Raw genomic sequence first — 24,659 nt, forward strand, 5'->3', positions numbered from 1 at the left:
CAGAGATTGTTTCATTCTATTTCTGTGTTTCATTACCTTTCATAGCAACTGCTTAGAATTTAAGATTTCAGGTTACTCCTATATGATCATTGTCCTTTAATTTTAATATAAAAATAAATAGTTAAACTGAAAACTGCAAGTTTAATATTGGAGTGTTTCATTTTCTAAATAACTTATCTTTGCCATTCACTTTAGCCTGATCTTGAAATGCCGTTTTGCCGTTTGAAGAATTTAATTTAAAAAAAAAAAAGTCTGTTAAATGTGAATTTCCCCACTGTTCTTTGTCTGTTTTCAAGTGAGCCTTTCTTTTCAAGCAATGAAAAAAAACCCACAACTTCACAGTTGTTCTGTTTTGAATTCAAGTATTTGTCTCTGACCTTTGCTAGAACTTGTAAAATCACAAGGAGACAAGCATGAAAGAAATCATGTGCTGTTCAAGTACTTAAAGTCCAGGGAAATGCACTGAAGTAGAAAGGGGATTAATAGAAGAAGGAGGGTGAGGCCAAGCCATACTGTGTTGGTAGAAGAAGGATTAGTAAGCAGACTGAACCAGACGAGAAATTAGCAGTGCTTATTTCAGGTTAGACACAGCCGTAGGACGTGCAGAGATAGAACAGAATCTCAGCAGAGGAGGGGTACCAGAAAGAGAGAACAGGTACAATGCATGAAGTATTGTAGCTTCACTTTCTGATGGAGCTGCCATTAGACAACAGCAAGGGAACACAGAGGGGAACTGCTGAGTACAGGGCAAGATATACTAGTTAAATAGAGAAAAGAGAGGCGTGAATGGGGTGGGGGTGGGGTTGGAAGAATGTTCAAAAAACTGGTGCTTTAGACAGGTTTTAACATTCTGTGGTAGTAAAGTAAATCTGGCTGGCAGCTGTAAGATGTGAATGAACATTTGGAAAGCACTTACAAGTTAAATAGTAAATATAGCCCTAGGTAGCTATCTAAGTGCAGATAATGAGAGAAGAGAAGAACATTAGTGTCTGTAGTCAGAGTTGTTTGCTTTTCCAGTTAGAATATCAAAGTGCATGGTTTGGGGGCACTTTCTGGGGTGGAAGTTTTAGCCTAGAGGTTTGTATCACTTGTATTTATTCTCTCTCTCTCAATCTCTCTCTGTAGAGCAACCTGGGTGTCCCATCGCAGGACAGGAGAAGTCAGCGCGTGTGGACAGCTGACTCTCAGAAGGAGCCGGCTCTGCTGGATCCGCCGTCATGCAGCTCCCCATGCTGTTGCTCCTGTCCCTGCCGCCACTTCTTAGCATGCTTGGCCAAGCTGGAGCTCAGTTCCCTCGCCAGTGTGCTACTGTTGAGTCCCTAAGGAGTGGCATGTGTTGCCCAGACTATTTCCCTGTGTTTGGGCCAGGTACTGACCGATGTGGTGTGTCTACGGGGAGAGGCCGGTGTGTACAGGTGACTGTTGATTCGCGACCCCACGGGCCACAGTACATCCATGATGGGCGAGATGACCGTGAGCAATGGCCCATACGCTTCTTCAACCAAACCTGCCGGTGCAACGGTAACTTCTCTGGTTACAACTGTGGGTCATGTCGCCCTGGCTGGAGTGGACCTACCTGTAGCCGACAAATCAATATAGGTAAGAGCATCAGAAATATGACATGAAAATTGCCTGTTCGCAGTGCTTGCTTCTAAATGTACCTAGCGCATTTCTTTTCTTTAAAATGCAAAATGCCACTTATATTTATTTAAGCAAATGTATGTGGTCATCATGCTACTAGATAAGTCATTCAGTTTGTGTACCAAGCAAGTACATTTAGAATCACAGAATAGTTTGGATTGGAAGGGACCTTTAAAAGTCACCCTGCAATGAGCAGGGACATCTTCAATGAGATTAGGTTGCTCAGAGCCCTGTTCAACTTGACCTTGAACGTTTTCAGGGAAGGGGCATCTATCACCTCTCTGGACAGCCTGTTCCACTGTTTCACCACCCTCAGTGTAAAAAATGTCTTCCTTATATCTAGTCTAAATCTACCCTCTTTTAGTTTAAAACCATTATCCCTTGTGCTATCACAACAGGTCCTACTAAAAAGTTTGTTCCCATCTTTCTTATAATCCTTTTTTAAGTACTAAAAGGCCGCAATAAGGTCACCCCAGAGCCTTCTTTTCTTCAGGCTTAACAACCCCAACTCTCTCAGCCTGTCTTCATAGGAGAGATGCTCCAGCCCTCTGATCATTTTTGTGACCCTCCTCCAGATTGCTCCAACAGATCCATGTCTTTCCTGTGCTACAAGCTCCAGAGCTGGATGCAGTGAAAGCAAACACGTTACTACCCAAACAAAGGAAAAATAAAACCTGTAGTCAGTACAGGATTAGGACCAAGTCCGTTAAAGAACAGCACATCTAAGTAGAAAAAAAAGCATATTCTTTGGATAATTTGCAAGTAAAACAACATATATAGACATTATGTGTGTTTGTAAGTATGTCTGGGAATAATACATATCTAGATATAATGTTTAATACCTTGTGACTACTTTAAATGTGACAGCAGTTCTTTTGATTCAAAATCCCTTAATACATTTCTAAACTATGTATCTGGCCTTGTAAATTTTTACTTAACCTAGTTGCTGTCAATGTCTTTAAAAGCCTTAACTCATGACTACGAGCTGTTAAGATGAATCAGCACAGGGACTGGTGGGCCTTTCTGAGAATTCTCCAGTTTGAGTTTAGACCAGAATATCAGTAAACAGATGACAAAAAAATTTTGAAATGGTTATGAAATCCTTGTGGGTCTGAAAAAATGTTGAATATCACAGGTAAATTGAAAAAAACAAGCAGGCTTGGGGACAGACTGTTGCTCTCAAGTCAAAACCATCTGAATGAACAAGATTTCAGTCTTTATTTGTGAAAGCTTAAAGGTGTTATTGAAATCCTGTAAAATTCGTAATCTCCCATATGAGTGATGAGTTCTGTTGACATGAGAAACAATAGGTTTCTAGCACAAATATTCTGTACCTTTTGCAGAAACAGAAATCAGCACTGCCATTATTTTCATCAGATAGGAAACGCTCCATGAACATGAGTGCAAGTTCCAGCAAGGGTTAACAAAAGACCACTTACCGATTAAAAACCTTAACTATAAGATTTCTTAAAAATTACTTACTGAGAGCTGTGGGAAAGACTTTAGGATTTTAATCAACTTTTTTCCTCCAAGAAGCAAATGAGAAAGCAGAAAGTATGACTCATGAATTGGATCTGCTAAGCCAGGTTGCACCCTCTGATGCTCTGGTCTGTTCTCATTAACAATGACAATAAGTCTAAAAAATAACCAAGAAATAAATGTTATCAGACACAAACTTAGCAAAGTAAATCTGCAGATGGGCAAAAAGCAGGTTTAGAATATACAAGAGAACTTTTTATTTTTCTTGCTTATTAAATCCTTTCCTACTCAGTAAGATGCTAAGTAAATCAGATTTATCATGCATGACAACATGAGTTTAAATAAGGGAAATTAGCTTCCTATTATGCTTTAAGTTTCCACATGAAGGTCACCTCTTTTTTCCATCCATAGAGTTGGCCCCAGCTGCTCAGAATTCAGAAAAAATTATTGGATTACTGTTGGCATATTAATATAAAATAGCTGTAAAATGCAGTTTCGTGCATTTCTTCTGATTTTTTTCATATCTTCTAAATTCATGCTTAAATTTAAGAATTGTCCCAATTTTTTATTGTGGTTAAGGCTCCTATTTTGAAAAGTGAAAAGACAAGATGTCTATGTAAATCAAAATTAGATGGATATTTTTAATGCGCTGCTTAAAATCAACAACAAAATCAACAAAACCTCCTTCAGTGACTAGGGCTAGCATATCTGTCCAGTTCTACAAAGCAGAAAAGGATGTTTCATTATACACAGTTCTTGAATTAAATTCATGCTCCTAAAAGTACTTCTATAAACTTTAATGAAGCCATGATATCCCCCACTGAATCAACTTTTTTTAGTGAAATGTAATTAACTTTTATTCTTCAAATCGATTCATGCTGAAGACCTGTTGCTTCTCATATCAACATATTCTATCACTCATTTGGAAAATTATGGATTTTACAGTATTTTTTGTAGTGAAAATGAGTGCATGTTGAAGAATAGCTGTGAGAACTTCTACCTGTGTCTTAGTCTAAACTTAGCCTGAAGTGTTCTCAAGTCCAAGTCAAAAAGTACTGGACTGGAACTCAGGTGATGTGGACTGTGTTCCTCTTGCTGATATACTGGTATTTCAACAAGTCAACTTTTTTCCTTGTTTTACTGTCTATATGTGGACAATGATATTTTTAAATGGCTTTGAGATATACTGCTGAAAAGGAGTAATATACGGCTGTTGTTAATTATAGCAGGTAATGGCTTTAAAGACAGATGTTGTACCATATGAAATTCACAATTCACAATTCACTGGTGAATCTGCCATTTTTCCTACAAAGATTCAAGCATAAAGAATATACTTCTTCATTAAATTGTCAAGAAGTAGAACTTCTGATTATTATAAATGATTATATAGTATTCTTTTCTTGTAAAATATTAACAAAGGCAACCTTAAGTACAGGAGGAAGGTCTGAACAGCTTATTTGACAAAGAACTGTCTTTGTCATTTTTCTGACAGGATGGAAAGGTAATCCACAACAACACTTGCAAAAGCACTAAAACCGCAAGGTTTTGGGCTTTATTTTTATTCAGCTTAGCCTTTCTGATAATAAATAACATTTTCTATTTATGCTCAGTACTCTTTGAATTGCCCCAGTAAAAAAAATGGATGAATGCTTGAAGAAAAAGAGACTTATCTGGAATTATTTGGAGCAAAATAAGTTAGTCCTGTGAGATGAGGCTTGAGCATTTAATAGTTTCATAACTTGCTGTTTCTGTATCCTCACAGTAAGGAGGAATCTTCTGGATCTGAGTGCAGAAGAAAGGAGGCGTTTCGTGAATGCCTTACACCAAGCCAAGGTGACAATCCATCCTGACATCGTTATTGCCACACGAAGACGTGAGGAAATATTTGGACCAGACGGCAACACACCACAATTTGAGAATATCTCCATTTATAATTATTTTGTGTGGTCTCATTATTATTCTGTCAGGAAGACTTTCCTTGGTGCAGGGCAGCAGAGTTTTGGAGGAGTTGATTTCTCTCATGAGGGACCAGCTTTTGTCACGTGGCATAGGTACCATCTACTGCAGCTTGAAAGAGACATGCAGGTAAAGTTCATATTTATATTGATCCATGTGTTCCTGGTATGTTTTGTACAATTAAAGAAGTTATCCCCATATTCCAATAGGCAAAAATGGTAGTAGCTCTTTCTATGTGTTGTAATAACTCTGTTTCAATTTCAGTAATTCGGTAGGTATACTAAGGTTAACAGAGTGTATTTAGGTTTTAGACTGTCATTGTGATAGAGATATAAATAGAGATAGAGATAAAAATAATATTTCAATAGAGTCATGGAAAACATAAAAGTTACATAAAAATCTCCTGTAAAAATAGATGCAAATTCTAGAAAAATCCATTAAAGGTATTTTATTGGAAAAAAAAAAAAAAAAACAAGTTATTGCCACAGTTATTTTTAATATCAAGGCATTGATCCTTGACTTAGACTAATGAAAGCAGCAGAAATTCTGAAGAAAAGTATTACAGGGATGACTTGGGGATTCAGAATCACATTTTATTTGTATAATTAGTGTAACTGTTTAAAGAAATTAGTGTTTTGTTACATGCTGTTCCATGAATCAGTGATTCTCGTTTTCCTTTCCTTGTGCGGACCTATCCATAAAAGGAATATATTATTTTATGGACCATCATCCTTCTTAAAGAAGAGAGAATTAAGTTTTCAAGGTCAGGATTAAATAGTCTTTGAAATCATTTCAAATGTTTCCACTAGCTTCAATGGCTTTGCATCAGGTCGAGGCACGAATTCCCTTCAAAAACTCACATTTGACATCAGTGGCATTTCATTAGGTAGACGCCCTGAGGAATTCTAGCTGTTAGTGATTTATTATGTATTCTTATTTATGGTTGTTAACTTGATCATTAGAAAAGCTAATTTGGCTGGCCATAACATCCTGGTATATAAATATTGGAAGCCAGGAAACACTCCAGAACTGTCCGGCTGCAAGCCATACTAGAACCAAAGAAAGAAAATTTGAAGGGTTGGTATCCCTTTTCCTTACTTTTCGTCTTCTCAGTCACTCCACAGTTGGTTTAGTTTTTCTGTGTGCTACAAATGCTGCTGTTGTTGACAAGCCATTACAAATATTTGGAATATTAGTTACCACTATTAAGTGATGTTTCTTACTACTCACAATATGGTTTCATGGAAGAGGTACCCTCTTATTAATGAGGGAGATCCATGACTCAATTCAATAGTCTAACTATCTGTTATATTGAGAGATGGCATCAATATGAAAAAGCACCAAAATCTTTTACATAGATCTGATAGATTTTCCATAAATTTCCTCCAAGAGGCAATCTCCTCCATGAGGCAGGACTCCAGTTCTTGCTAAGATGTATTTAACTGGTTTGTAGGATCCTTCTAGCAGTAAAAATTATAGCTGTCTGGGGCACACATGTTTTAACACCATATATATGTTGTTTAGAACATGCTGCAGGACCCCACTTTTGGACTGCCCTACTGGAACTTTGCAACAGGACAAAACACCTGTGATATCTGCTCAGATGACTTGATGGGAGCTAGAAGCAATTTTGATGTCTCTCTTATCAGCCAGAACTCAATCTTCTCTCAGTGGAGAGTGATATGTGAAAATGTAGAAGACTATGAAACTTTGGGAACCATCTGTAACAGTAAGTATGACTGCTGCCAGATGTTGGAGAGAAAATATAACACTTTTCACTGCAATAGCTTTTCCCAGCCAAAAAGTCCTAAAGTGATTTTTGATCCAAATTTCAACAATCTCCTGAGACTGTAAATACTTATCATCTGTCTTGCACTGAGGCACCTAGAAGTTCGAAATTTGATCAGGAGCTTGCTGCAGAGGAAGAACTAAGTGTTTTGATTTCCCTTCTTATGTAGTATCTATTCATCTCCTGTGCCATAAATAATTTAATCTGGCAGTCTCATTTCTTAACTCAAGCTTAAGTTTACTTCTGACTGCTCTACTTATCACCTTTATGGCATTCTGCCCCTAAAAGGAGAACATCTAACAAATCCTCGTGTTAATTATGTGGATCATGTTTTGAATGTGAAGAATATTGAATCTTAACACATCTGCTTCAGCTACAAGAGCTAAAAAATCCCAGCAAGATTATTTTATATTTTCATCAGCTTTAAGCTACAAGCCTTCAGCATCTTTATGGAAATAGGGAGAAGAAATAGGGGAAAACCACAATGTTGGGTTAGTCACCTACAAAATCAACTATAGTCCTTTCCCTACCCACTCTGTCAGGATATCCTTAAAATTTTGCCCCAGGTCTCATCAAGAAATCACACTGAAAAACTACAGGAATTTTCCCAAAGCACTCACAGAAACACAAATTTCAGTAAGGAGCTTCTAGATTCTTTTTAAAATCCTCATGGAAAGGATCCATCACACAGGATGCCATGAAGATTCAGATTCTTTGCCTGACATGCGGAACTGGCCCATTCATTCGGTTGAAGTGTCATTTGTGAGGAATTTTATTTTTCCCCATAGTTCAGTCATTAGAAGGATGCCTTCTGTGGCCTACTGTTTGCATCAGTATTGTTTTCTCTCTTCTCTCCATCCTTAGGCACTGAGGGTGGTCCCATCCGAAGAAATCCTGCTGGAAATGTTGCACGGCCTATGGTTCAGCGTCTTCCAGAGCCCGAGGATGTTGCTCAGTGTTTGGAAGTTGGTGTATTTGACACTCCTCCTTTCTATTCCAATTCAACAGACAGTTTCCGTAACACAGTAGAAGGTAAACGTAGCAAATAAAAGGATCTGGAACAACCCCAAATAAGTCAAGGAGCAGACTTGCCATTTTTCCTGTTGGAAGTATGAGTTTAGAGACAGTCTATTGAACATTAAGAACACATTGTTCTTAGCATTAAATATTATCTTAGTATTGAGTGGCAATAAACTCTGGATAAATTACTTAATAGCTTATGACAGTTCTTTAAATGTATAAAAGCTTCAAAAGTCTTTCACTGGCATACTAAGTAGAAACTAGCTGAGATCAGATCCTTGCAACCTAGTAATAGATTACCATTGCTGAAAACAGACAACCCTGGCCTGCAGATTGACGCAGCTGCATCCTTAAATAAGGCAAATAAGTGCCTTGAATCTGAATTAAAACAAATAAAAGAAAGAAAAAGGAATTGTAAGCCTTGGTAGTACTTAATTAAATGTTATTGCAGTAATTGAGGTCTGGGTAGAGGATTTACTGCTAGACATGTTATTCCTCCTCTCTGGCCCATATAATTATATTCTTCTCTCTTCACATTTAAAATGAAATTTTCAGTCACTGGCATCTGAACACACACCCCTCAACACAGAAGCCCAGCCTGATTTTATTCACACTGTTCAACCAGTATCCTGACAACTGCTTCTGTGCTGTAATAATACATAATTTTTAACAGGAAAGATTAAGATTCATGAGAAAAAATTACCAAGTGACAGTTAGATCCCCGCCAGACCTCCTGTAGATCCTCTGGCTTTTTTGAAGGGGCATGACTCCTACAACATGGAGGATCTGCTCCGTTTTCTTTCTCTTGGAGAACAAAATCAAGAATCTGCATCAACCTTTTAAGTACATATGAAAGTTTTGGAGGCTTACCACATTTGACCATGGGGCTATCAATATCTAGGTATTTAAATAGGGCTTTAGCCAATTAACTGTATGCACCCCTCTCTGAAAAGTTTGCCTAGAGCTTGAAAACAGGAGAAGTTTTCATGATGCTTCAGATCCTGACACCTAACATGAGGGTTACAAGGTATTGGGCACTAACAGAATTACACAAGGTATCTTCACTGAAAAAACAGAGCATGTGAAGCTTTCTGAGATGTGTTTGGAGTACTAATGGAAATGATGTGTGGAAACATGACATCTGGCTCATTAGGATGGATGGGAACATATGTACATTGAAGTCAGCAGTCAGAAATCACATGTAACTATTTCAGTTATGCTGAAAGATATATATATCCCAATATATACCTTTATTTTCATGCTATGGTGTGGTTTATTTTGTCTGGGTTTGCATTAGATCCCAGCTGCCTTGCACTCCACATTCTCAGCATTCTTCTGTAAAGGCTACTTTAATCTGAAAATTATGCTAGGGACATTTCTCAAATGCCAGTATGTAGGCAATTAGCTACTCCTTTATGTTAAGCAAGGCAGCAAAAAAATAGGACAGACTTTCAGAGGAAAAAGGGACTGAAACTGCCAGAATAAAATCTTCACTGGGATTTTTTGTTTTCTTTTTTGTTTGCGTATTCAGGGTACAGTGATCCATCAGGGAAATATGACCCAGCAGTTCGAAGTCTTCACAACTTGGCTCATCTGTTTTTGAATGGGACAGGAGGGCAAACACATTTATCACCAAATGATCCCATTTTTGTCCTCCTGCACACATTTACAGATGCTGTTTTTGATGAGTGGCTGAGAAGGTATTCTGCAGGTAAGATGTGCTCATGGACAGAGATGAGATGGGTGGATGCCAGTCTTTGTAGTCACAGGAGCTCAGGTGCTTCTTGTGGAACAGCAAGATGCCCCTAAGCTTAGGACAAAGGACTGGAATTTTAACAGTGTAGTTAACAAACACAGAGTAATAACAAGCAAGCTCCCTTTCTCACCCCACTGACATCCATTTTCAAATCATTTTCACAAAGGGATTTGGCATACAAGGCACAACTCAAGAAAACAAAATGTGCAAATACATTGTCTTGATAGAGCAAAGACAGTGTAACCATGGAAGGTCCAAATACTTCATGAACATTCCATTGTTGTGTGAAGTATCTATGTTTCTTCTTGTCAAACAGGATCAGATGCTATGCACACCATCAGGATTCATTTTGACCACCTTTGTGATTTACTACCAGAATTCTAAAAAGTATTTCCATATCCTTTCCAAGGATGTTCACTGTTACTGCCCTTTCTTCTTTAACTCCAAAAATGAGAAAAGTAATAAGGGAGGAAGTGAATGAGAGTGAGGAAGGAAGGACAGAAGGAAGGAACTGTAAGGAAGAAAGGAAGAAAAAGTAAAAGAAATAAAGAAGGAAGGAGATTTCTGTCAGTTAACTGGGGGTAGAATTCTGTGTAAACCAAATGTCTGTGCATTAGTCTGCACAAAGCAGAGACTGTATTTCTCTTAGGACAATCCAGGCCTCTCTTCCTTCTTCTACACAAGACTGCTCCTGTTGCACAACTGAGACCTCTTTATGCAGCTTCCACAACCTGCCTCGTGTATTTTTCCCACACCAACTATCAGAGAACAATTGTATCCCCTTGTGGTACTTACATAACCTATCACAAGCTTTTGCATCATCTTACCAAGATTGATTATTTTTATTTTTTTTTGCTTCAGCTGACTTTCTCCTGATTTACCATAACATTGCAGAAAAATTCCACTGGAGTTCTTATCAGCTTCCCTGCTGAACTGTATGACAGAGCTCTTCATTACTGTTCTTCATGACTGTTACAACCAGACAAAGCCAAATTGTAGCAAAAAGGTTTTCCAAATCCTCCATATATACATATTTCTCCTTTTCCATGCAAGAAGAAATGAAAAGCCCAACACAGGCAGACAGTTTTACAATCTACTGGTGGTTTCTGTTAAAAAACAGAGATATCATTACTGGTCTTGCTTTTGGACAGAGCAGAGCCCTCCATTCTGGATCTGTCACACTGGAAAACCAATCTTTCTAGATTGACTTAGTTTAGGAATGAAAAAAATCAGGTACTCAAACCACTGAGTCACTGTTGGGAAAAAAAAAAAAAAAAAATAGTGCAAATTATTTTGATTTTATTTACAGAAATAAATAGTAAATATAGCCCTAGGTAGCTATCTAAGTGCAGATAATGAGAGAAGAGAAGAACATTAGTGTCTGTAGTCAGAGTTGTTTGCTTTTCCAGTTAGAATATCAAAGTGCATGGTTTGGGGGCACTTTCTGGGGTGGAAGTTTTAGCCTAGAGGTTTGTATCACTTGTATTTATTCTCTCTCTCTCAATCTCTCTCTGTAGAGCAACCTGGGTGTCCCATCGCAGGACAGGAGAAGTCAGCGCGTGTGGACAGCTGACTCTCAGAAGGAGCCGGCTCTGCTGGATCCGCCGTCATGCAGCTCCCCATGCTGTTGCTCCTGTCCCTGCCGCCACTTCTTAGCATGCTTGGCCAAGCTGGAGCTCAGTTCCCTCGCCAGTGTGCTACTGTTGAGTCCCTAAGGAGTGGCATGTGTTGCCCAGACTATTTCCCTGTGTTTGGGCCAGGTACTGACCGATGTGGTGTGTCTACGGGGAGAGGCCGGTGTGTACAGGTGACTGTTGATTCGCGACCCCACGGGCCACAGTACATCCATGATGGGCGAGATGACCGTGAGCAATGGCCCATACGCTTCTTCAACCAAACCTGCCGGTGCAACGGTAACTTCTCTGGTTACAACTGTGGGTCATGTCGCCCTGGCTGGAGTGGACCTACCTGTAGCCGACAAATCAATATAGGTAAGAGCATCAGAAATATGACATGAAAATTGCCTGTTCGCAGTGCTTGCTTCTAAATGTACCTAGCGCATTTCTTTTCTTTAAAATGCAAAATGCCACTTATATTTATTTAAGCAAATGTATGTGGTCATCATGCTACTAGATAAGTCATTCAGTTTGTGTACCAAGCAAGTACATTTAGAATCACAGAATAGTTTGGATTGGAAGGGACCTTTAAAAGTCACCCTGCAATGAGCAGGGACATCTTCAATGAGATTAGGTTGCTCAGAGCCCTGTTCAACTTGACCTTGAACGTTTTCAGGGAAGGGGCATCTATCACCTCTCTGGACAGCCTGTTCCACTGTTTCACCACCCTCAGTGTAAAAAATGTCTTCCTTATATCTAGTCTAAATCTACCCTCTTTTAGTTTAAAACCATTATCCCTTGTGCTATCACAACAGGTCCTACTAAAAAGTTTGTTCCCATCTTTCTTATAATCCTTTTTTAAGTACTAAAAGGCCGCAATAAGGTCACCCCAGAGCCTTCTTTTCTTCAGGCTTAACAACCCCAACTCTCTCAGCCTGTCTTCATAGGAGAGATGCTCCAGCCCTCTGATCATTTTTGTGACCCTCCTCCAGATTGCTCCAACAGATCCATGTCTTTCCTGTGCTACAAGCTCCAGAGCTGGATGCAGTGAAAGCAAACACGTTACTACCCAAACAAAGGAAAAATAAAACCTGTAGTCAGTACAGGATTAGGACCAAGTCCGTTAAAGAACAGCACATCTAAGTAGAAAAAAAAGCATATTCTTTGGATAATTTGCAAGTAAAACAACATATATAGACATTATGTGTGTTTGTAAGTATGTCTGGGAATAATACATATCTAGATATAATGTTTAATACCTTGTGACTACTTTAAATGTGACAGCAGTTCTTTTGATTCAAAATCCCTTAATACATTTCTAAACTATGTATCTGGCCTTGTAAATTTTTACTTAACCTAGTTGCTGTCAATGTCTTTAAAAGCCTTAACTCATGACTACGAGCTGTTAAGATGAATCAGCACAGGGACTGGTGGGCCTTTCTGAGAATTCTCCAGTTTGAGTTTAGACCAGAATATCAGTAAACAGATGACAAAAAAATTTTGAAATGGTTATGAAATCCTTGTGGGTCTGAAAAAATGTTGAATATCACAGGTAAATTGAAAAAAACAAGCAGGCTTGGGGACAGACTGTTGCTCTCAAGTCAAAACCATCTGAATGAACAAGATTTCAGTCTTTATTTGTGAAAGCTTAAAGGTGTTATTGAAATCCTGTAAAATTCGTAATCCCCCATATGAGTGATGAGTTCTGTTGACATGAGAAACAATAGGTTTCTAGCACAAATATTCTGTACCTTTTGCAGAAACAGAAATCAGCACTGCCATTATTTTCATCAGATAGGAAACGCTCCATGAACATGAGTGCAAGTTCCAGCAAGGGTTAACAAAAGACCACTTACCGATTAAAAACCTTAACTATAAGATTTCTTAAAAATTACTTACTGAGAGCTGTGGGAAAGACTTTAGGATTTTAATCAACTTTTTTCCTCCAAGAAGCAAATGAGAAAGCAGAAAGTATGACTCATGAATTGGATCTGCTAAGCCAGGTTGCACCCTCTGATGCTCTGGTCTGTTCTCATTAACAATGACAATAAGTCTAAAAAATAACCAAGAAATAAATGTTATCAGACACAAACTTAGCAAAGTAAATCTGCAGATGGGCAAAAAGCAGGTTTAGAATATACAAGAGAACTTTTTATTTTTCTTGCTTATTAAATCCTTTCCTACTCAGTAAGATGCTAAGTAAATCAGATTTATCATGCATGACAACATGAGTTTAAATAAGGGAAATTAGCTTCCTATTATGCTTTAAGTTTCCACATGAAGGTCACCTCTTTTTTCCATCCATAGAGTTGGCCCCAGCTGCTCAGAATTCAGAAAAAATTATTGGATTACTGTTGGCATATTAATATAAAATAGCTGTAAAATGCAGTTTCGTGCATTTCTTCTGATTTTTTTCATATCTTCTAAATTCATGCTTAAATTTAAGAATTGTCCCAATTTTTTATTGTGGTTAAGGCTCCTATTTTGAAAAGTGAAAAGACAAGATGTCTATGTAAATCAAAATTAGATGGATATTTTTAATGCGCTGCTTAAAATCAACAACAAAATCAACAAAACCTCCTTCAGTGACTAGGGCTAGCATATCTGTCCAGTTCTACAAAGCAGAAAAGGATGTTTCATTATACACAGTTCTTGAATTAAATTCATGCTCCTAAAAGTACTTCTATAAACTTTAATGAAGCCATGATATCCCCCACTGAATCAACTTTTTTTAGTGAAATGTAATTAACTTTTATTCTTCAAATCGATTCATGCTGAAGACCTGTTGCTTCTCATATCAACATATTCTATCACTCATTTGGAAAATTATGGATTTTACAGTATTTTTTGTAGTGAAAATGAGTGCATGTTGAAGAATAGCTGTGAGAACTTCTACCTGTGTCTTAGTCTAAACTTAGCCTGAAGTGTTCTCAAGTCCAAGTCAAAAAGTACTGGACTGGAACTCAGGTGATGTGGACTGTGTTCCTCTTGCTGATATACTGGTATTTCAACAAGTCAACTTTTTTCCTTGTTTTACTGTCTATATGTGGACAATGATATTTTTAAATGGCTTTGAGATATACTGCTGAAAAGGAGTAATATACGGCTGTTGTTAATTATAGCAGGTAATGGCTTTAAAGACAGATGTTGTACCATATGAAATTCACAATTCACAATTCACTGGTGAATCTGCCATTTTTCCTACAAAGATTCAAGCATAAAGAATATACTTCTTCATTAAATTGTCAAGAAGTAGAACTTCTGATTATTATAAATGATTATATAGTATTCTTTTCTTGTAAAATATTAACAAAGGCAACCTTAAGTACAGGAGGAAGGTCTGAACAGCTTATTTGACAAAGAACTGTCTTTGTCATTTTTCTGACAGGATGGAAAGGTAATCCACAACAACACTTGCAAAAGCACTAAAACCGCAAGGTTTTGGGCTTTATTTTTATTCAGCTTAGCCTTTCTGATAATAAATAACATTTTCTATTTATGCTCAGTACTCTTTGAATTGCCCCAGTAAAAAAAATGGATGAATGCTTGAAGAAAAAGAGACTTATCTGGAATTATTTGGAGCAAAATAAGTTAGTCCTGTGAGATGAGGCTTGAGCATTTAATAGTTTCATAACTTGCTGTTTCTGTATCCTCACAGTAAGGAGGAATCTTCTGGATCTGAGTGCAGAAGAAAGGAGGCGTTTCGTGAATGCCTTACACCAAGCCAAGGTGACAATCCATCCTGACATCGTTATTGCCACACGAAGACGTGAGGAAATATTTGGACCAGACGGCAACACACCACAATTTGAGAATATCTCCATTTATAATTATTTTGTGTGGTCTCATTATTATTCTGTCAGGAAGACTTTCCTTGGTGCAGGGCAGCAGAGTTTTGGAGGAGTTGATTTCTCTCATGAGGGACCAGCTTTTGTCACGTGGCATAGGTACCATCTACTGCAGCTTGAAAGAGACATGCAGGTAAAGTTCATATTTATATTGATCCATGTGTTCCTGGTATGTTTTGTACAATTAAAGAAGTTATCCCCATATTCCAATAGGCAAAAATGGTAGTAGCTCTTTCTATGTGTTGTAATAACTCTGTTTCAATTTCAGTAATTCGGTAGGTATACTAAGGTTAACAGAGTGTATTTAGGTTTTAGACTGTCATTGTGATAGAGATATAAATAGAGATAGAGATAAAAATAATATTTCAATAGAGTCATGGAAAACATAAAAGTTACATAAAAATCTCCTGTAAAAATAGATGCAAATTCTAGAAAAATCCATTAAAGGTATTTTATTGGAAAAAAAAAAAAAAAAACAAGTTATTGCCACAGTTATTTTTAATATCAAGGCATTGATCCTTGACTTAGACTAATGAAAGCAGCAGAAATTCTGAAGAAAAGTATTACAGGGATGACTTGGGGATTCAGAATCACATTTTATTTGTATAATTAGTGTAACTGTTTAAAGAAATTAGTGTTTTGTTACATGCTGTTCCATGAATCAGTGATTCTCGTTTTCCTTTCCTTGTGCGGACCTATCCATAAAAGGAATATATTATTTTATGGACCATCATCCTTCTTAAAGAAGAGAGAATTAAGTTTTCAAGGTCAGGATTAAATAGTCTTTGAAATCATTTCAAATGTTTCCACTAGCTTCAATGGCTTTGCATCAGGTCGAGGCACGAATTCCCTTCAAAAACTCACATTTGACATCAGTGGCATTTCATTAGGTAGACGCCCTGAGGAATTCTAGCTGTTAGTGATTTATTATGTATTCTTATTTATGGTTGTTAACTTGATCATTAGAAAAGCTAATTTGGCTGGCCATAACATCCTGGTATATAAATATTGGAAGCCAGGAAACACTCCAGAACTGTCCGGCTGCAAGCCATACTAGAACCAAAGAAAGAAAATTTGAAGGGTTGGTATCCCTTTTCCTTACTTTTCGTCTTCTCAGTCACTCCACAGTTGGTTTAGTTTTTCTGTGTGCTACAAATGCTGCTGTTGTTGACAAGCCATTACAAATATTTGGAATATTAGTTACCACTATTAAGTGATGTTTCTTACTACTCACAATATGGTTTCATGGAAGAGGTACCCTCTTATTAATGAGGGAGATCCATGACTCAATTCAATAGTCTAACTATCTGTTATATTGAGAGATGGCATCAATATGAAAAAGCACCAAAATCTTTTACATAGATCTGATAGATTTTCCATAAATTTCCTCCAAGAGGCAATCTCCTCCATGAGGCAGGACTCCAGTTCTTGCTAAGATGTATTTAACTGGTTTGTAGGATCCTTCTAGCAGTAAAAATTATAGCTGTCTGGGGCACACATGTTTTAACACCATATATATGTTGTTTAGAACATGCTGCAGGACCCCACTTTTGGACTGCCCTACTGGAACTTTGCAACAGGACAAAACACCTGTGATATCTGCTCAGATGACTTGATGGGAGCTAGAAGCAATTTTGATGTCTCTCTTATCAGCCAGAACTCAATCTTCTCTCAGTGGAGAGTGATATGTGAAAATGTAGAAGACTATGAAACTTTGGGAACCATCTGTAACAGTAAGTATGACTGCTGCCAGATGTTGGAGAGAAAATATAACACTTTTCACTGCAATAGCTTTTCCCAGCCAAAAAGTCCTAAAGTGATTTTTGATCCAAATTTCAACAATCTCCTGAGACTGTAAATACTTATCATCTGTCTTGCACTGAGGCACCTAGAAGTTCGAAATTTGATCAGGAGCTTGCTGCAGAGGAAGAACTAAGTGTTTTGATTTCCCTTCTTATGTAGTATCTATTCATCTCCTGTGCCATAAATAATTTAATCTGGCAGTCTCATTTCTTAACTCAAGCTTAAGTTTACTTCTGACTGCTCTACTTATCACCTTTATGGCATTCTGCCCCTAAAAGGAGAACATCTAACAAATCCTCGTGTTAATTATGTGGATCATGTTTTGAATGTGAAGAATATTGAATCTTAACACATCTGCTTCAGCTACAAGAGCTAAAAAATCCCAGCAAGATTATTTTATATTTTCATCAGCTTTAAGCTACAAGCCTTCAGCATCTTTATGGAAATAGGGAGAAGAAATAGGGGAAAACCACAATGTTGGGTTAGTCACCTACAAAATCAACTATAGTCCTTTCCCTACCCACTCTGTCAGGATATCCTTAAAATTTTGCCCCAGGTCTCATCAAGAAATCACACTGAAAAACTACAGGAATTTTCCCAAAGCACTCACAGAAACACAAATTTCAGTAAGGAGCTTCTAGATTCTTTTTAAAATCCTCATGGAAAGGATCCATCACACAGGATGCCATGAAGATTCAGATTCTTTGCCTGACATGCGGAACTGGCCCATTCATTCGGTTGAAGTGTCATTTGTGAGGAATTTTATTTTTCCCCATAGTTCAGTCATTAGAAGGATGCCTTCTGTGGCCTACTGTTTGCATCAGTATTGTTTTCTCTCTTCTCTCCATCCTTAGGCACTGAGGGTGGTCCCATCCGAAGAAATCCTGCTGGAAATGTTGCACGGCCTATGGTTCAGCGTCTTCCAGAGCCCGAGGATGTTGCTCAGTGTTTGGAAGTTGGTGTATTTGACACTCCTCCTTTCTATTCCAATTCAACAGACAGTTTCCGTAACACAGTAGAAGGTAAACGTAGCAAATAAAAGGATCTGGAACAACCCCAAATAAGTCAAGGAGCAGACTTGCCATTTTTCCTGTTGGAAGTATGAGTTTAGAGACAGTCTATTGAACATTAAGAACACATTGTTCTTAGCATTAAATATTATCTTAGTATTGAGTGGCAATAAACTCTGGATAAATTACTTAATAGCTTATGACAGTTCTTTAAATGTATAAAAGCTTCAAAAGTCTTTCACTGGCATACTAAGTAGAAACTAGCTGAGATCAGATCCTTGCAACCTAGTAATAGATTACCATTGCTGAAAACAGACAACCCTGGCCTGCAGATTGACGCAGCTGCATCCTTAAATAAGGCAAATAAGTGCCTTGAATCTGAATTAAAACAAATAAAAGAAAGAAAAAGGAATTGTAAGCCTTGGTAGTACTTAATTAAATGTTATTGCAGTAATTGAGGTCTGGGTAGAGGATTTACTGCTAGACATGTTATTCCTCCTCTCTGGCCCATATAATTATATTCTTCTCTCTTCACATTTAAAATGAAATTTTCAGTCACTGGCATCTGAACACACACCCCTCAACACAGAAGCCCAGCCTGATTTTATTCACACTGTTCAACCAGTATCCTGACAACTGCTTCTGTGCTGTAATAATACATAATTTTTAACAGGAAAGATTAAGATTCATGAGAAAAAATTACCAAGTGACAGTTAGATCCCCGCCAGACCTCCTGTAGATCCTCTGGCTTTTTTGAAGGGGCATGACTCCTACAACATGGAGGATCTGCTCCGTTTTCTTTCTCTTGGAGAACAAAATCAAGAATCTGCATCAACCTTTTAAGTACATATGAAAGTTTTGGAGGCTTACCACATTTGACCATGGGGCTATCAATATCTAGGTATTTAAATAGGGCTTTAGCCAATTAACTGTATGCACCCCTCTCTGAAAAGTTTGCCTAGAGCTTGAAAACAGGAGAAGTTTTCATGATGCTTCAGATCCTGACACCTAACATGAGGGTTACAAGGTATTGGGCACTAACAGAATTACACAAGGTATCTTCACTGAAAAAACAGAGCATGTGAAGCTTTCTGAGATGTGTTTGGAGTACTAATGGAAATGATGTGTGGAAACATGACATCTGGCTCATTAGGATGGATGGGAACATATGTACATTGAAGTCAGCAGTCAGAAATCACATGTAACTATTTCAGTTATGCTGAAAGATATATATATCCCAATATATACCTTTATTTTCATGCTATGGTGTGGTTTATTTTGTCTGGGTTTGCATTAGATCCCAGCTGCCTTGCACTCCACATTCTCAGCATTCTTCTGTAAAGGCTACTTTAATCTGAAAATTATGCTAGGGACATTTCTCAAATGCCAGTATGTAGGCAATTAGCTACTCCTTTATGTTAAGCAAGGCAGCAAAAAAATAGGACAGACTTTCAGAGGAAAAAGGGACTGAAACTGCCAGAATAAAATCTTCACTGGGATTTTTTGTTTTCTTTTTTGTTTGCGTATTCAGGGTACAGTGATCCATCAGGGAAATATGACCCAGCAGTTCGAAGTCTTCACAACTTGGCTCATCTGTTTTTGAATGGGACAGGAGGGCAAACACATTTATCACCAAATGATCCCATTTTTGTCCTCCTGCACACATTTACAGATGCTGTTTTTGATGAGTGGCTGAGAAGGTATTCTGCAGGTAAGATGTGCTCATGGACAGAGGTGAGATGGGTGGATGCCAGTCTTTGTAGTCACAGGAGCTCAGGTGCTTCTTGTGGAACAGCAAGATGCCCCTAAGCTTAGGACAAAGGACTGGAATTTTAACAGTGTAGTTAACAAACACAGAGTAATAACAAGCAAGCTCCCTTTCTCACCCCACTGACATCCATTTTCAAATCATTTTCACAAAGGGATTTGGCATACAAGGCACAACTCAAGAAAACAAAATGTGCAAATACATTGTCTTGATAGAGCAAAGACAGTGTAACCATGGAAGGTCCAAATACTTCATGAACATTCCATTGTTGTGTGAAGTATCTATGTTTCTTCTTGTCAAACAGGATCAGATGCTATGCACACCATCAGGATTCATTTTGACCACCTTTGTGATTTACTACCAGAATTCTAAAAAGTATTTCCATATCCTTTCCAAGGATGTTCACTGTTACTGCCCTTTCTTCTTTAACTCCAAAAATGAGAAAAGTAATAAGGGAGGAAGTGAATGAGAGTGAGGAAGGAAGGACAGAAGGAAGGAACTGTAAGGAAGAAAGGAAGAAAAAGTAAAAGAAATAAAGAAGGAAGGAGATTTCTGTCAGTTAACTGGGGGTAGAATTCTGTGTAAACCAAATGTCTGTGCATTAGTCTGCACAAAGCAGAGACTGTATTTCTCTTAGGACAATCCAGGCCTCTCTTCCTTCTTCTACACAAGACTGCTCCTGTTGCACAACTGAGACCTCTTTATGCAGCTTCCACAACCTGCCTCGTGTATTTTTCCCACACCAACTATCAGAGAACAATTGTATCCCCTTGTGGTACTTACATAACCTATCACAAGCTTTTGCATCATCTTACCAAGATTGATTATTTTTATTTTTTTTTGCTTCAGCTGACTTTCTCCTGATTTACCATAACATTGCAGAAAAATTCCACTGGAGTTCTTATCAGCTTCCCTGCTGAACTGTATGACAGAGCTCTTCATTACTGTTCTTCATGACTGTTACAACCAGACAAAGCCAAATTGTAGCAAAAAGGTTTTCCAAATCCTCCATATATACATATTTCTCCTTTTCCATGCAAGAAGAAATGAAAAGCCCAACACAGGCAGACAGTTTTACAATCTACTGGTGGTTTCTGTTAAAAAACAGAGATATCATTACTGGTCTTGCTTTTGGACAGAGCAGAGCCCTCCATTCTGGATCTGTCACACTGGAAAACCAATCTTTCTAGATTGACTTAGTTTAGGAATGAAAAAAATCAGGTACTCAAACCACTGAGTCACTGTTGGGAAAAAAAAAAAAAAAAAATAGTGCAAATTATTTTGATTTTATTTACAGAAATATGATTTTACTTTCAAATTTAGATATTTCAACATATCCACTGGAGAACGCCCCTATTGGACATAACCGACAGTACAATATGGTGCCTTTCTGGCCTCCAGTTACCAATAATGAAATGTTTGTTACTGCACCAGAAAACCTGGGATACAGCTACGAAGTCGAGTGGCCAGGTAAACTGTCCAACCTAGATGTTTCCTCTTTTTTTTTTTGTCTCATGTCTTTCTCCCTTTAAGTTTACACATATTGTTGGTTCAAATTTCACAAACAATATTTGATGCTTTTGTAAAGTTCTCTTTCTCTTTTCTTGCCTGGATTTCCAAATAAGTTATGTTTCAGTTTAGTCGAACTAAATAGCTACTAATTATAGATTGTTCCTGCATGAAGCTCCCACTATTCACTTCAATTTTTGGCAAAATTCTCATTTGGATCTAAACCTTGTAGAAGAAGAAACCTTATTCCTATATCATATGCCTTCCTTAAATCACCACAGAGAATGCAAATGCATCACAAACCAGACAGCAGAAGAAAAGTCCAGGACTGTTTTTAGAGTATAACAAGAGAGACTGAAATTTTCTCACATTTTGGAACACATATTATCAACCAAAATTTAAACTAGTTCTCCTTCACAACTCATCAAATAATGACAAATACTGAGGTTTGATCTGTCCCTCTGATATTTGTCCATATACTTGACGTTTACTTTTAATAACTTTCTCTTTTGCTTTCCTTCCTGTAGCTCGGGCTCTCCGTGTCACAGAGATGATAACTATCGCAATAGTGACTGCACTGGTTCTTGTTGCAATTATCTTCGCTGCTGCTGCATGTATTGTACGTGTTAAGAAAAATAAGGATGATTTGCATCAGCCTCTTCTTACTGACCAGTATCAGCACTACTCAGATGATTATGATGGCATACCAACACCGAGCCAGTCTGTTGTTTGAAAAGACGGCACTTTTTTGCATCTGACTGAAACTGTTTATTTTGCTGAATTTTATAAATGGTGGTCATCCATCTGCTTTAAAATAAAGAGCATAAACTGTCAACTGTTTCGATGTGTTTGCTTCAGCCTTCACCTCCTCTTTCATCACACCTAGACACCAATAAGTCACCTTTGTGATGCCAATTCTGTGTAGATTTTAATAGAATTCCACTAACATTTCAGGGTTCACTTGCAAGACTTTTTCATGCATATTTCTGTAAAATCTGCTAAAATTAAGTTAACTGGCAGACAGCCAATGTCATCTGGTTTCACCTAGCCTTTACACCTAGAATCCATTTGCAAGCTACTTTTGTGAAATGGCCAAGTCTAGACTGAGACAGAAGCAGAATCCAGAATACAAGTAGGCACCTTGGCTAGGCAAGTAGAAGTGTGTTTCAAAATAGCCAGCATCCCAGGTAGGGAGCTACAGGGGAATTTTGAGGGCAACAGCGTGTTTGAAATCCAACTTTATTCACATAACATAGTTTTGATCCTACTGCTGCTTTTAGTTGGATCTGTGAAAAGAGATTCACCACCGAGAAGCCACTCCAGCATTTGGATACTTCAGCTGTATGTTCAAACACAGCTGCCTGAAGGGGCTATCTATTTGAAGAGGCAGCTGGCAGCAGCTTTCATTTTATTTTTATTTTGATTTTTCACTCTCTCACTCCGTTTTTCTCTCCCACTACCCACATGGCAGGGTATTCTTCCCAGCAATGAAAGACCTTGCTTCTTTTCTCTCCTGCAGGAATTTAAACCCACATCTCCTGTACTTTGAGAGAAGGCCCCAGGCATCAGGCTGTAGTACAGACTTGGAAGAATAGCCATATGCAACTGCTGTTGAATTTATTCAACATGAGCCTGTAGGACAGCAACAAACTAACACCTGCCTTTACAGCCTAAGGTAGGGCTTGAGGAATTTGGCTTCAAACCTCATCTCGTCTCTACTATCATAACTGGGTACCAATAAATCATAGATTTTCTTCTTATGATGGCTTATTAGATCTAAATTTGCAGTCATTAGCTCACATACAGCGATGTTCCTGGGTTCAGACTCTCACATCATGTACTCAACCCTCAAATTGCCAGACTATAAAGTCAAGCTGTCTCTCGTCTCTCTTTCTGTCTGACCCCAGCTTCAACAAAAATGGCAAGTAATTTGGATTGAGCTCCTTCAGTCTAAGACCGCTCTCCTAGACATTAAGTTATTATGCAAAACGAAGGGTAATGCCTTCTATGTATTAACTTCTATTGTATTAACTTCAGTGGTTTCATTGAGTACCCGGTGTGCTCAAAGCACACTTACTCAGTTGCAATAAGATATGTAATTCAAACATTAGGAAGGACATAAATACGAAGACAAGTATTCTTGGCTAGGCGAGCCATCTTACCAAGCATGCAGCATGGACGGCAACAAAAATTTACACACATAACTTATATTTTGGAAGAAAACTTTCACCTGTGGCACCCACAGCAAAATAGTAAATCAGACAAAGGTTTTTGAGTTGCACTTTTGGTTTCAATTACAGTCTATATAATCAGTATTTCAGGTGCATAAGCAGCAGCTCAGATTTCAACTTAAGTGTCTGTTTCTGCTCTTCTTGCTTGTACAGAGTGGCAACTTAACAAGTCATCCACTTTAATGATTTCAATGGATTAAAGCAGGGTGATCCAATGTACTTCGGATTGGGGTCAAGAGACCTGGATTTTATCCTCAGCTCTGTTACTGACCTGCTGACTGTTCTTAGCTATCATATTTTTATCTCTATGATTTGACTCATTTATAAAATGAAGATTACAGAGCTTCCTTTTTAAAGTGTTTTTACTTCAGTGGATGAAGGGAAGCATATCGAAGCTTGATAGCAGAAGGAAAATGGCATGGCAAAATTAGATCTTGTGAAGAGGATGTTAAACATTAAAGCTATTAAATCCTTAAAGCAAAAATATACACTTGTGTTTTGAGCAGGCTGTAAGTCTTGTAGGTCAGAGAATGAGGAGACTTGCCTGCTAGTCATAGCTGCCATACGTAAATGAAGGAAGCAAAGCAGATTTTTATAACAGACTTTAAAAAGAAACAGCAAGCACATGAATCAGAGGGGGAAGGAAAGTGGAGAACTCTGTGTGTGATCCATTCTTGATAAGATTCTCACAAGTCCTTCTTTCTTTGGTCACTGTTTGCAGCACTCTGAACTATGCCTGGGTGTGGAGAAAAAGTTCCTGCCATTCATTGAAGCTGCTTGGTGTTTGTTCCTGAGCTAATCTGATGGGGAAAAACTGCTTAGGTTTGAAATCTGAAACGGCCAGCATATGAGAAAATTAAGAAAAATAAATAAATGCCATAAAATTGAGTGAGTGATAACTTTAGGCTTTCACTTGGAGAACAGGTAGCAGAAGTTATGAGAAGAGAGGAACAGAAAAGCTGGAAAAAAGTACTAACTGAGAAGTCGTACATGCAGCAATTATCAAGCATGTGATGTCACTCCTCCCAATGACTTTTCCTCCCTGTTCTTCTCATGAAGGCCTATTCATTTAATGGTTGTATAAGGCAGCTGGAAAGGATATTTGGAAATTATGAGAAAATAGAGCTAAGTTCTTGGATTGATGGCCATGCCAAAAACGAACTGTGACATAGGAGCAAAGGGTTGGCACCATTAAGGAAAAATTGAGAGGAGCCTCAGATTTAGATATAAGTA

The 24,659-nt window shown here is 38.0% G+C and overlaps 2 protein-coding genes across 2 annotated transcripts; both read left to right on the forward strand.

Moving 5' to 3' along the window:
- Nucleotides 1-467: 467 nt before the first annotated feature.
- LOC106894890 (5,6-dihydroxyindole-2-carboxylic acid oxidase-like) lies at nucleotides 468-10,025 on the forward strand. Its single transcript, XM_014953880.1, has 7 exons — nucleotides 468-655; nucleotides 1,126-1,599; nucleotides 4,883-5,205; nucleotides 6,601-6,805; nucleotides 7,730-7,897; nucleotides 9,417-9,596; nucleotides 9,958-10,025. Exons 2-7 carry the CDS (start codon nucleotides 1,218-1,220, stop codon nucleotides 10,023-10,025), a joined length of 1,326 nt encoding a protein of 441 aa, XP_014809366.1. The 5' UTR covers nucleotides 468-655; nucleotides 1,126-1,217.
- A 1,131-nt stretch (nucleotides 10,026-11,156) lies between these two features.
- On the forward strand, nucleotides 11,157-22,030 carry LOC106894897 (5,6-dihydroxyindole-2-carboxylic acid oxidase). The gene is made up of 7 exons (XM_014953894.1): nucleotides 11,157-11,632; nucleotides 14,916-15,238; nucleotides 16,634-16,838; nucleotides 17,763-17,930; nucleotides 19,450-19,629; nucleotides 21,010-21,156; nucleotides 21,723-22,030. The coding sequence occupies exons 1-7, from the start codon at nucleotides 11,251-11,253 to the stop codon at nucleotides 21,926-21,928; spliced, it is 1,611 nt and encodes a 536-aa protein (XP_014809380.1). The 5' UTR covers nucleotides 11,157-11,250; the 3' UTR covers nucleotides 21,929-22,030.
- The last annotated feature ends 2,629 nt before the right edge of the window (nucleotides 22,031-24,659 follow it).

This window comes from Calidris pugnax, unplaced genomic scaffold, assembly GCF_001431845.1.
Source record: "Calidris pugnax isolate Ruff unplaced genomic scaffold, ASM143184v1 scaffold178, whole genome shotgun sequence".
In the NCBI taxonomy this organism is placed as follows: Eukaryota; Metazoa; Chordata; class Aves; order Charadriiformes; family Scolopacidae; genus Calidris; species Calidris pugnax.

Bases quoted from the DNA above. Each gene is read 5' to 3' on its own strand.
- LOC106894890 (XM_014953880.1), top strand. From the start codon at position 1,218: ATGCAGCTCCCCATGCTGTTGCTCCTGTCCCTGCCGCCACTTCTTAGC. The intron at 6,806-7,729 runs GTAAGTATGACT...CTCCATCCTTAG, and splicing joins TTTGGGAACCATCTGTAACA to GCACTGAGGGTGGTCCCATC. The intron at 7,898-9,416 runs GTAAACGTAGCA...TTGCGTATTCAG, and splicing joins TTTCCGTAACACAGTAGAAG to GGTACAGTGATCCATCAGGG.
- LOC106894897 (XM_014953894.1), top strand. From the start codon at position 11,251: ATGCAGCTCCCCATGCTGTTGCTCCTGTCCCTGCCGCCACTTCTTAGC. The intron at 11,633-14,915 runs GTAAGAGCATCA...GTATCCTCACAG, and splicing joins TAGCCGACAAATCAATATAG to TAAGGAGGAATCTTCTGGAT. The intron at 21,157-21,722 runs GTAAACTGTCCA...TCCTTCCTGTAG, and splicing joins CTACGAAGTCGAGTGGCCAG to CTCGGGCTCTCCGTGTCACA.